Source organism: Pelecanus crispus, chromosome 22 (genome assembly GCF_030463565.1).
Source record: "Pelecanus crispus isolate bPelCri1 chromosome 22, bPelCri1.pri, whole genome shotgun sequence".
In the NCBI taxonomy this organism is placed as follows: domain Eukaryota; kingdom Metazoa; phylum Chordata; class Aves; order Pelecaniformes; family Pelecanidae; genus Pelecanus; species Pelecanus crispus.
In genome coordinates, this window is record NC_134664.1 from 85,981 (window position 1) to 99,037 (window position 13,057).

Genomic DNA, 13,057 nt, shown 5'->3' on the forward strand with positions numbered 1-13,057 from the left:
TTCTTGAGCGCTCTCCAGGAGCAGCACCACCAGGCATCTCAAAAAACCCTCCTGCTTGCAAAACCTTGAGCAGGGGTTAATGGGGGACAATTTCTCCTCTTTTCAGGCCTGCTGGTTAAAGACTCGTCCATGGAGAGATGGCTCAGGACCACGGCAGGGCCAGCGGCACTGCTTTCTGGATGCCATGGCGGCGATGGGCAGAGGGACCGGTTGTCAAATCCCAGGTCTGGGTACCCGTGTGGGGTGTGAGGGTCCCCCCTGCCTGGCTTTTCCCAGCAAAGTCGCAGCCGGTGCTGTCCCCATGCTGCAGCCCCGGGGCCAAGGCTCAAGGAGCCAGGCATTTCTGTGGGTGCTGCACCCTGCCGGGCCCCAGCGCCGTCTGCCCTGGGCTTCCCCCGCTGTTCTCTCCAGCTCTGCTTTCTGCCAGGGCCGGGGCACCGCAGAATGTCTTGCCCGCTCCCCACAGCCGTCCTGACCCACGCCTGCAGCTTGTACTGTTGTGTCCGCAGCATCCAGCGTGTGATTTGGGGGTGGCAGGTCTCTCTTGTGGCACCCTGGGAATGGGGACAAAGCAAACGCCATCGCTCTCTTTTGCTCTTTGTCCCCAGGGTGAGCAAGCGGAGACGTCCCGTGTGCTGGAGAGCGTCCTGCAGGGAGGTGACAGCGGATTGCAGAGCAGCGCTGAGACCCGCCTGACAGCCAAGGCGCGCGGTGGCCGCAGAGCAGCCCAGGTGAGCTGTTCTCTTGGAGGCCCCCAGAGCAGCCACGGCTGCCCCGAGGGGTCTTGCGGGGAGGACGGGGTCATCTGCATGGTGGCTGTGGCACAGAAACAATGAGCTGAAGCCCCGTGGTCATGGCTGGCCGGGTCAAAGTCTCCGAGTGTCTCAGCCATTCTCCCCAGGGGCATTTAAGCTGGGCACTTTTCCAGGGTGTGAAGATGGATGGTGGTGACGTCCTGGTGGCTCCGTCTCACTCCCACTTCAAAGTTGTGATGTCCAAGATCCGGGGCCACGTGAAGGCCCTGGCAGAGATCTCCAGGGAGTTTGTGATCCATTTTCTGGTATTGTAGGGCTACAATGTGCTAGGGTTATGGGGTGACAGGGTTGTAGTATGCCGGAGTTTAAGCAAGTTACAGGTAAAGCGTGTTACTTTTATGGAGAGAATCTGTGTTTGTTGGCCCTGGGTTCCTGGGGTTAGGTTGTTTTTGCCTTATCCTGTGTTCTGCGTGGTCTTTTTTTGTGGAGAGTCCTTTTTTTCAGCTTGTTTGCCTTTTTAGGGTTTGGAAAGGAGCCTTTGGTTTGTGTGCGAAGTTTCTTCTGGTTGTTTTTTGCTGTTCTGGTGGATTGTGCTGTGTTTTCTGTCTTGAAAGCATCATTTCTGGTCTAATATGTCTACTTCATGTCAGGCAGTGTCCCTTCTGGTGCAGTCTGACTCATTTCTGGTGAGTCGGTAGCTGTGTTGGTAGGTAGGTGGGTAGGGAGGTCCATGTGGTCCATGGAGAATGACTGCCAGCGACTAACGGGCAGTTCTGGGGAGGGGTGAGAGGACTTCTGGCCCATGGATAATGACGGCCAGAGGACTAAGTGTGCTTCTGAGCTTGTGTGGACTTCCAAATTGGAAGTCCAAATTGGACTTCCAAATTGTGGACTTGGTCATTTCTCCTGCCTTGAGGAAGAGCCCTGGGAAGACACCAGCCGCACAGAAGGACAAGGGTTTCCCCAAGGGTACGTGGCTTTCTGGTTTTTGCTTTTGAGTGAGCAATCTGCAAAGAGGCTGCTGTCATTAATTTTAGTGACATTTTGTCAAGTCCTGGACTGAGTTTCGTGTGACTTGAAGCATTGCTGACAAAATGGTGGAGGTTTGGGTGTTGTGGATGCTTCGGGTTTGAACGTCTGCTCGTGGTGGTGACTGCATGCAGTCTTAGCTCCTGTCTTAGCTCCTGTCTCAAGGCACAACATGTGCTTAGGACGAGGTTCATCATCCATGCTAGTGGATGTGAATCTGTATTTCAGATAGATTTCTTGATCGTTTTGGGTAGTGGGGGGTGAACTTCTTGTCAGATCTGATTCCATCATCCTTGGTCTTGCATCTTCATGTGGCTGGCGAAGAGCTCGTAGGAGGAGCGGGAGAAGGGTCAGTGCTGCCGTTTCCACATTGACCGCTTGTGCTGGAGTTATCAGGATTCTCTTCCATCGGTGGTTTCTTTGCAGGCATCTCTTGAAGCCACTTGTCTGTTTTGTGAGGGGTAGTGGACTTAACGGGAGACCTGCTTTAGCTTTTTTTGGTTGTTCTTGCATTCTTTGGCAATATCTACTTAAAAGTCTACTTCAGCAAAAGAAGAGGAAATCACTTTGGATTTCTGTGTCTGCCTGAAAGGACTAAGCTGATGATAGAGAGAACTGATGTGAAGAGCCATTTTTTGGCGATATTGGGTGCCCCATCTGACTTGTCTGTCTTTCCCTGTGCGTAGGGTGGTGGTTTGCGCATGGCACTGCTCTGTGCTGCTGGGTCCACGTCCCTGTTGGTTGCCAGATGCAAGGCAAAGGGCTTATCCTCATTAAAAATGACTTGTCTGATTTCAGAAATTGTCTGCATAGAGTTAAAGATGAAGTCTTCCTCATCTCTTTGTGCACTAGTAGAGAAGCGGTGGGGGGTTTCAGGGCAGTGCCTGTGAACGAGCCTTTAGGAGATGCTGTCCCTTGACCCTCAGATGGGGCAATGAAGAGTTTGAGAAAGTCACAGGTGTTTTGGTGTTCACCAAAGCAGTTTTTTTTTCTTTTGTAGCTTTTGTAGCTTATGTTTCTTATGTAGGAGAGCTGTGAGGCTGGGAGGACAGGCTGTGGGTAGGAGGGAATGTGCTTAGTTGCATATCAAAGGAAGATAAATATCTGAGTAAGGTCAGCACTCAGAGTTCTGGCTGTTTACATGTGGACCTGAACTTTTACCACAATGGATTTGCTTGCACTTCTCTTCTAGTTCATGTGTGGGTACAGGAAAGAAGGCAGCAAACGTATACACTAGGTCAAATCCCTTTTTATTGCCGGCCATAAAGGTGCCTCTTGGCTGGGAGCCTGAGAAGGACGCCGTGTTACAATTGATTCCTTATATGCAGTCTTAAGGCTACTCACGTATTCATTTTGACAGTCTAAAAAACTCTCTTGGATTTGACCATCAGGTGGCCTGTTAGCATTCACTTTTGAGTATTTTTTCACATGAAGCCCTGTGCAAGAATGCTTAATGCATATTTCCTAGCTGAGTTGGCACTCTTTTGGTGCAACTTTGCTGCTTTCAGCTGGTTTCCGTCTGGTTTCTTCTAACAGTAGAGCCACTTGTATAGGCGAGGTCACAGTCGGTCAAGTTCTCTTGCGCATGTCTTTGAAGCCATCTTTACATAGGAGCTTTTCTTATGTACTGCAATGTGCTGGTCAGTTTTTTCACCCGGGCTAGTTCAAAGCCTGCACAGCAGGACGTAACCACTGCCTGACAAGCTTTCTTTATATCCCACGGGAGCTCGATGGTGATAATGCCATTTCTAGCTTTCCCTAGGAGACAGGGAGGAGCAAAGCTCCTGTATCACAGCTTGGCTTGGTCTGGGAAGGCAAACTGAAAAGCACGTGGCAGTCACAGACACTTCTGTCCTGGGCCGTGAGCTGTGCAAATGCCAGCAGAAAGCTCTGGGAACACTTTGCACACAGGCCAAGGTGTTCCTGCTGCTACCCCAAGTGTCGCCAGCCCGAGCCCTGACATCTGGAGACCGATGTTTGACAGCAGCGGGGCAGGGGAAGGCAGAGTTGCCTCCTCTGCGACAGGAGGCTGCCAGCTTTGGAGCAGGCATGCTGTGGTGGGGTCAGACCAGGTGCCTTTGCTGTCTTCTGTCCTTCCTGTGGGTCTCGTGCTCATGGACAGCCCCATCTCTGTTGACAGCCTTTGATAAATGGGGATTTGGAGAAGTGGAAGTTGTTTCTCCTCCTGGTGGGAGCACGCATGGGCCTTTGTTGTCAGAGGAGCAAGTGGGGAATGGTCCACACCACCAATCAGGTGGCAATGTGCGGTTGGAACCCTCTTGGTTGCTTACCCTTTGATTTCAGTGCTGTCCTCTAGTCTGAATCTTGCAGTGGTTTTGCTGAGGCATAAAAATTAAAGGGCTAAAGCAGATCATCCTCACCCATGCACACACCTTCCCCCCAGCTCCAGGTGAACAGCCAAAATCTCTGGGGGGACGTTGTTTTATGAAACGTGTATCAGATATCCAGCATCAGGGGACCTGTGTACAGCGAATGGCTGCAGGTGCCTGGGGCTTGGCTGGTGTCACCTGGAAGGGAAAGGGAACAAAGGTGACCATGGGGACTTGTTACCAAGTACATTTATTTGTAATTTCTCATTGTATGTTGCTGTATGTGTGCCGTGCAACATTTAGCTCGCAGTACTTCCTCCTCTCCTCCCCCTCTTCCTCCTCCCGATCGTCTTCCTCCACCTGCTGTTCCTACTCCTCTTCACTGTCATCCTTTTACCCTTCTTCTCCTCCTTCTCTCTGTCCTCCTGTTTGTCGTTGCTGTAGTTGTCCTCATCCTCCTCCTCTTCCTCCCCCTTCCTCCCACTTCTCTCCACAACTTCATCCTAATCCTCCTTCTCCTGTTAGTTGTCCTTATTCTCTTGTTAATCCCCTTGCTCATCTTCTTGTTTCTCCTCCACCGCCTTCTGTTTCTCCCTCACCTCCTCCACTGCCTCTTCTTCGTTCTGTTCGTCTGTTCATCCTGTATGTCATCCTCCTCTTCCTTCTCTTCATCTTCCTCCTCCTCATCGTCCCATTCCTCTTAATTCTCCTTCTCCTTTTCCTTCCTCTTCCTCCTCTTCCTGCCCCTCTACCTCCTCCTTGTCCTTCTCCTCTTCCTCCTCTTTTTTCTTCTTTCTCATGTTTGTCCTCCTCCTCCTGTTCTGTGTCTTGTTCCCCTATCTTCTGCTCCTCCTCCTGCTCCTCCTTCTTCTCTTCCTATTCTTCCTCCTGCTCCTGGTGCCACCTGTTCCTCTTCTGACTGTTCCTCGTGTTCGTCTTCCACCTCTTCTTTCTCCTCCTCTCGCTCCTCATGTTTGTCCTCCTCCTCCTGTTCTGTGTCTTGTTCCTCCTTGTTCTCATTCTCTTTCTATGTTCCTTGTCTGCTTCATCCCCTTCCTCCTCCTCCTGCCGTCCATCAGTTCATCCTGTTTGTCTTCCTTCTTGTTCTCCTCCTCCTGTTTGTCCTCCTGTTAATTCTCTGTGATGGGGTCATCACAACCCGGTTTGTTGGGTTCCTGGAGCTGGTGATAGATGAAGGGATTCCCCATTTAGAAGCGGCTTTCCATATGCCCTTTTCTTGTGTCAACATGAGAACAACGACAGGCTGACAGTGGGGGTTTTAAAGGGTTTGTGGGCTGGACAGGGCGGGAAAATGAGCTCATTCCACTGGGCACTCTGTCCTGTGCTGCTAAAAGGTGGTCTCGGGCTGATCGACTCTGTGTTACCATTTGTGGTGGTAAGTTGATTTCTTCCTGTAGGGCTGTAATAATCTCTGCGGTTTCATTAATGGCTTTTTCTAATTCTCTTGACACATTTGCAGTAGCTTGCTCTAGTTTTGCAACCCCTAAGCATGGGATAAAAGCTGTTACAGACAGGGGGAACGTAGTGCCACATGTCATCAGAGGGCTGTAACACGTTTTCCCATAGCTATCAGTAGCTCGGAGCTCCAGAGGCAGAAGAGATAGTGGTTCTAACCTGTGCGGAAGGTATTAATGCACTTAGAATCCCCTTTTCAGCTCAGGTGGAGGGTAAATCCTGGAAAGCCCTTTCTTCACCTATCCCATATTGCCCTGGTAGTTGTGCAAATAGGGCAGTCTGATCTTCAGGTAAGTCTGAATGATGCAAATGATTTCCTGTGCAAGGGTTAGCATGTGCTGGATTGGGTTGTTCAGGTAAACGAGTGAGGCTGGGACCCAGAGGAGATGACTCAGAGCATCAGGATCCTCTGGGCCCGTAGTGGCAGCCAAACTCTTACCATTACCTTTAGTTCGATTGTGGCTTCCTGCAGAACAGCAAGTGAATCTCTCTGTGAACATCCACGTTGTCTGGCAGTGTGCAGGGCCGGATGAACTCCCTCCAGGAAGAAATGGCCAGTGTGATGGCTTATTCGAATGGGTTTCACGTAAGGGCTTCTGGAGAATCTCCCTTGCCCGCTCAGTGGATGTGGTAGATGGGAAGGTTTGGAGGAATGTGTGGAGGAATGGCGATTGCCTTTAGGGAGAGCTCAGGGTTAGGAGGAAGAGGGTGGGGCTGCCGTGCCCCCATGACGCGGGCCTTTTGTCATAATGCGCTGGGTGAGGTGAGGCACTGGCGGCAGCCTATGCACTTGTCGTCCAGGAAAGCCCTGGGCGGAATGCTGAGGCCGGGCGCCCGAGTAGCCGTAGCGAGCGGTTGGGCCTGGGAGCGCTGCGTGCGAGAGAGGGAGCGGAGGAGGAGCCGGGGCCGTGGGGGCCTCTCCCCATCGTGTGGCCGCCTGCTGGGCTGTGAGGAGGAGCATGCCGTGCGTCCACTACAAGTTCTCCTCCCAGCTGAGCTATGATGCGGTCACCTTCAGTGGCCTCCACATCCCCCTGTGTGACCTCAAGCGCCAGATCATGGGCCGTGAGAAGCTGAAGGCGACCAACTGCGACCTGCAGATCAGCAACGCCCAGACCAACAAAGGTGCATGGGGGTGGCGGGCGCGGGGCCTTGGGCACCTAAAGCTCCCTGTTTATCTGCAGATGTGTCCTGGTTTTGTCTGGGACAGAGTTGGTTTTCTCCCTAGTAGCTGGTGTGGTGCTGTGGTTTGGATTGAGAATGAGAGCATGAGAATAATGTTGATAGCACACTGATGTTGTAGTTGTTGCTCAGGAGTGTTTGTGGCAGTCAAGGACTTTTCCGCTTCCCATGCTCTGCCAGGTGCAGAAGAAGCTGTGAGGGGGCAGAGCCAGGAGAGCTGACCCAAACTGGCCAGAGGGCTGTTCCATACCATAGGGCGTCATGCTCAGTATAGAAAGTGGGGGGAGTTGGCTGGGGCTCAGCGATTGCTGCTCGGGGACAGGCTGGGCATTGGTCGTTGGGTGGTGAGCAGCTGCATTGTGCATCACTTTGTGCTTTGTATGTTCTTTTATCATTAGTAGAAGCAGTATTACTATTTCTGTTCCTCTGCTGTCCTATTAAACTGCCGTTATCTCAACCCATGGGTTTTAACTTTTTCCCCCCCAATTCTCTCCCCCATCCCTCTGGGGTGTGGGGGGAGGGTGAGCAAGCGGCTGTGTGGTGCTTAGTTGCCGACTGGGGTTAAACCACGACAAGATATTTAAACTATGTTCAGGAGAATGTCTGTGAAGAGACTTAAGAGCACAATGTTAGGGGTCCTAGGGATGCCATTGGATTGCATGACACGCGTAGGTAGAGATACATTTCAGAAGTCTTGTATTTTTCTACTACTGTTGAATGAAATTGTCAAGAGCTTTTGAAAAATGGTTAATTTGCCTGAAGGGCTTTTCTGCAGAAGGGTCTCTGAATTTTGTCTTCAATTGCTAAGGTACTGTCAGCTTCACACATGCCAGCAGGCTGAGTGGCCAACTGGCTGGCGTCACTACTGGAATGGTTGGGTCTGTGTCAAACAGAGCCTTAAAACCAGACTGATGGATGGTACTAAATGTGATGGAGCCCAATTCTTATCCCCAGGAGAAAAAATGTTTTGAGATAGGGCAAACATGTATTCTATTATAGCAGGTGAGGAACGGAAAGCAAAGTTTTAGAAGAGAAAATGATGCTCATAAAGATTTTACCCCATAAAGTGTTACTGCAATATACATCATACCAGTTTTACAAAGTGTGTTGCTTTGTTTTCATCCGTACTCAGAATGCGGTGAAGAAAAAGTGTCTGCTTCCCTAGGTTCTGTTAAGCATGGTGTTCCCTAAAGGTGAGGCTAAAGAAGGAGTATCTGTCATGCTTTAAAGAGCATCCCTCTTGTTCACCAGTGACCAGATCCTCCTCTAGGTCGGTTGTGTTGCCCTTTGACCTTTGTAAAAGGAGTCTAAAATTTTAAACTTGGTCTATTAGTGACACAGGTGCTTCCTGAAGCTTTCTTAAGGGTGTTTTCCATGTGAAAATGCAAAAATCCCCCCATGGTTTTCAGAGCAAAGCTAGAGAATACATTTCAGTGTAATGTATACGTATACCAAATTTTTGCTTGAAATGCATAACCATGAATTTCAGTTTTTATTCATCAGATGTAGATGCGTAAACTCACTAGTAGTAAACAGGGTTTTAAATATGACTGTGTCCTGGTTTCGGCTGGGATAGAGTTAATTTTCTTCCTAGTAGCAGGCACAGTGCTGTGTTTTGGATTTAGTAGGAGAAGAATGTTGATAACACGCTGATGTTTTTAGTTGTTGCTGAGTACTGCTTATGCTAGTCAAGGACTTTTCAGCTTCCCATGCTCTGCCAGGTGAACAAGAAACTGGGAGGGGGCACAGCCAGAATAGTTGATCCAAACTGACCAAAGAGCTATTCCATACCATAGCACATGACGTCATGCTCAGTATAGAAACTGGGGGGGGTTGGCTGGGGAGCAGCGATCGCTGCTTGGGAACTGTCTGGGTATCGGTCGGCGGGTGGTGAGCAATTGCATTGTGCATCACTTGCTTTGTATATTATTATTACTATTATTATTATATTGCTATTATTATTATTTTACTTTATTTTATTTCAATTATTAAACTGTTCTTATCTCAACCCAGGAGTGTTTCTCACTCTTACTCCTCCGATTCTCTCCCCCATCCCATCGGGGTAGGGGGAGTGAGCGAGCGGCTGCGTGGTGCTTAGTTGCTGGCTGGGGCTAAACCACGACAGACTGGAATAAAATGATATGATGGACTCTTTTAAGATGCTGGGAAGGCAGACTGGATGGTTGGGAGCTATTTTAAATGTCAGGGGGGCAGGGGTGTCCGCTTCCATGCTTACTCTAGAGGCGTGTTCTATAAAGGCAGAATTCCCTTCAAAAAGCCTGCACTCAGGAATGATGCATTTCAACTTGCCGCCTCCTCTTAATTTGATCTGAACTTCTTGACCTGTCTTTTAGAATAGATGTTCTCACAATGTTGTGGAAGAACGGTGAACTCCAGAGCTCAGGATTCCTGAGTGCTCTTTCCTGCCCTGTAACATTCTGACTCAAACCCCTTGGAGCATGTGCTATTCTGCTTCTCAGGCAAGAGACAACAAACCAACAACCAAACAACAAACCCCAGCTGGGACCTGACCTGGTCTTAATGCAGATGGCAGGCTGTCTTCTGTGTTCTGTCAGTCCTGAGTGACCTTGGAGACCAGTGTGCTGTTGGCATTCAAACTGTTTTAAATGAGTGGAAAAGATTTTGCTGCTTGTGTGTGATTACCAAACCTGAAGACTTCTAGGAATGTCCCGTTAGTGTGTTGAAACGATAAAAGCGCAGTGTTACATAGAAAGCTTTGCTTTCATACCTGTGAAGGGATTGCCTGAAGTGCTATGTAATGACATCTTAATAGACATTCTTACAAACTGAATACTGTTTTGTTCTATATTTGTGTTGTTTTCAGAATACACAGATGATAATGCCCTGATTCCAAAGAACTCATCAGTGATTGTTCGAAGAATCCCTGCTGGAGGAGTAGAAGGTACCAGCAAAACCTATGTTGTGTAAGTATCCATACAGCATTGTACCCTTTGTTAGGGCTTTCAGTGTGTTAGCTGGTTTTGTGGATATTAGTTTACAGAGGCATTCCGATTGCATCTTTGTTGTTAAAGCTGCTGTTAATTTTGGTTGTCATGGGGTAGATTGTAATGTACCTGTCCCAAAGTCAACTGGGACATGGGGTTCAAACTCCAACAGTGGTAACTTTTAAGATGATTCTCTTGGGCTTGTTCTTGGGCTTGATTTTTCTGAGACCCAAGTTGTAGATGCTGTTTCCTCTACGTGGACTGGTCTTTATCATATCTTCTTGCTTCTATTGCTTTTATAGTGAAGAGAGATAGGCATTGTAGTGTGAACTCAGAACTTGTTCCCATCTCAGAAGTGTCTGATTGTTGGGGTTTGACTCTTTCTTGCCTTTGGGGGAGAGAGGGTGGGATATGGCAGGTATTCTTATGCCCCAAGGCTGGGGGTTTTGCATCCTAGCTGTAGAGGAAAGACCAAGGGTTGCCAGCTGGCGAACCGTGCAAACAAGAAGTTCCATTCATAAGGGATTCGTATCAGTTTCCTAAAGACAACATCCATTTCAGGCAAGAGAAAAAGAACAATATCCCAAAGTGTATTGCCTTTTGTGCGAGTACGATGAAGGAATAGTTAATCCTTTCCAAACCTGAAATGCAGGAAGCAGTTTAGCACGTTGCCAACTGTTGCTAGTTCTCTTTCTAAGTCTGTTTTTACCCTAAGCTGATATCTGTGCTCCAGGTTTTAGTTCTGTATTCCTAAGATTTACGGAGGACAGAGAATCGGGTATATTGATTAAAATGACAGATACTCAAATGCAATCCTGCCTACAGCATCACTGCTATCATTTCTGTATTCACAGAGTCCAGTTGTGTATCAGCTGCATTAGCACTGTTTGAATGGTCATGTTTTCCAGCCTTCTTAAAGACAGGCCTCTCCACCACAGTTAGTATTGTTATTAGGTGTTATTAGCTTGTGGTTTTGCCATGTCCTTCTGATGTGGGTTCCCCATAAATAAAGTATACTGATGAGTTACAGTGTGTCTTGAACAAACAGTACAGCAGCATCCTGGCACCCGTGAAGCACTTGCCAGCCAAAAACCCTGAATTTGTGTGACTCTGCATGTAAACTTTGGTCATATTACTGCAGCAGTTGTTGCAGTGCTTTCAGGCACTACCGCGTAATTCTGGACACCACAGCGCTGTGCTTATAAACGTGGCCTTGTTTTGGGGGTTAATTTAAGGATGTATGCTCAGTGCTGCCTTGTGAATGCATCCTCCGTTTCTGGTTGGGTGGCACCCTCTCCTGGTATTGTAATGCTGCCCTAAAGTGAGAGGACAGATGCTGCTGGCATCAAAGCTCAACTAAATCCCTGTGTGTGGGGACAAGGAAATAATGGCACTGCTGTTGTAACGTTGAAAACTAGCCGTGCAGATTAGCTTTTGATTCCTCTGTCTGGAAACATTGCAGAAACTGCTGGTAGAGTGGTTAATGTTTGGGAATGCTGACCGTATGCTGTAATGGTGGAGAGGCCTTCAAAAATGCATTACTTACCTTGCAGTTTGTTCTTGAAGGAGAATGTACGAAGAAGCCCCTGTGTGGTGGTCTCAAGCATTTCCTTGTACTTCCTCATCTTCAGGAGGTACGGGCTCTATTTTAAGTTCTGATCACCTCCATTTCTCTTCCAGAAGTCGAATGGAGCCAGTGAGTGGACCATCAAAACCAGTACGTAAAAACACATCTCACACTTTATTCTAAACACTGCACTTAATTCTAAACAATGTAGCTTTGTATTAATTTTCCAAACAGTAAGTCACTGAATACTTTACAAAGTACACTGAAAATAATTTTCCTGTAGTGATGGTTACTTCTCAAACAAAATTAAGTATTTTTTTAAATTTTGGCACAAGGCTAGAGCCTGGTGCATTTGTCGGTGAAATCCCTGTCTTTTGTCCTAACCTCTGCCTGCAGTATGCTTTTGGAGCTCAGTGACTTCAGGGTTGGATGCTGCTTTAATTTCCCAAGAGGTTAAGCCTTTTTTTAGTGTACCACCATATGATTCTGAACATATAGAGAAGGAATGATGAACTGAAGTGAGGAATCATTTTCTGCATGCAGAGATTTTTTTCCCTAGAGTCTGCTAAAACTGCTCCCTTGAATTCTTCCACTGCGTTAGGCACTAAAGGACAAGAGCGTTTTCCACGGAAGGCTTTTAATCTCTCTTCTGATCCAGTTAGTGACCCCTTGAGGAGAGCTGTTCAGTTTACATTGTGAAATGTTATTCTACGCTTTTGAACAACTTCAGGCATAATAAGCAGTGATTCGAGTGTCTTTCTGCTAAGGTTTTACTGGGGTGAGCTTCACTGCTGCTTGTGGCATAATAGAATTGAGTATACTGGAAAAGGAGCAAGCGAAGAGTTCCCCTTTTTCCTTGTGGAAAAATTGCCCTCCAGTCATTAGTTCTCAACAAACACAGCAGTCCATTACGAACCAGTGGCCTGAGGACTTCATTCCTGCAAGCTGTTCCGTAGGTAGCTGGGAGGGAGGAGTGTGGCTGCAATTTATTCTCATAAATTCCTTTTTAGCTGAAAATTGGCAGCTTCCTTACCCCTTTGACTCTTAAGCAGTTGTGAGCATTTGACAAGGGTCCCTCTCTGAGATAGTCTGGAGCAGTAAGTTGATCTCAGGCGGGTTTGGTGAGTTTGGTTTCTTCTCATTAACCACAGAGGCACTCTGGAGCTGTCACAGGTTTGGACACTTTTTTGAACAAATACAGATTACACTGGGTTGGAAATGCCTCTTTCAGTGATACTCAGAGGATACAATGCAGCCTTTCAGGCTACAGTAGAGGTGAACTATTGCTGTGTTTTGATTGTAGAACTTGAATATGTATTTAATGTTTTGTGCACAGATCAATGACTCTTCTGGATCTATTTCTCTGGCCCAGCTTATTAAGGTATATCTAGATATATTCTTGTCAAATGCTTAAAACCAAAAGTGTTTGCTTTGTATTTTTAAATCTTATACTGTGATCTATAGCTGGATAACTCTTGTAATGTGAACAGAACTTTAATTTAGATTTTACTAATTTAAAAGTATTTATTTTAACTGTAAAATATGTGTGTATTTTGATACTGTCCTGTAAAGAGTAGTTGCCAGTCTGGGAAGATAGAAGGGGAGTACCTTATCAGCCTCAACGTAATGTTGCCGTATTACTCACCTTCAAGACGCAAAGAAGCAGCACTGCAGAAGCTGTTTACCGTTTTTCATACGTTTCATTCATTTTGTGTTGGAAACTAACACAACTTTCAGAGAAGAATTATATGG

General features: G+C 47.5%; 1 protein-coding gene across 1 annotated transcript; it reads left to right on the forward strand.

Moving 5' to 3' along the window:
- The first annotated feature begins 6,549 nt into the window (after window positions 1–6,549).
- LOC142595739 (E3 ubiquitin-protein ligase RBBP6-like) lies at window positions 6,550–12,719 on the forward strand. The gene is made up of 4 exons (XM_075724574.1): window positions 6,550–6,715; window positions 9,618–9,717; window positions 11,419–11,455; window positions 12,642–12,719. The coding sequence occupies exons 1-4, from the start codon at window positions 6,550–6,552 to the stop codon at window positions 12,717–12,719; spliced, it is 381 nt and encodes a 126-aa protein (XP_075580689.1).
- The last annotated feature ends 338 nt before the right edge of the window (window positions 12,720–13,057 follow it).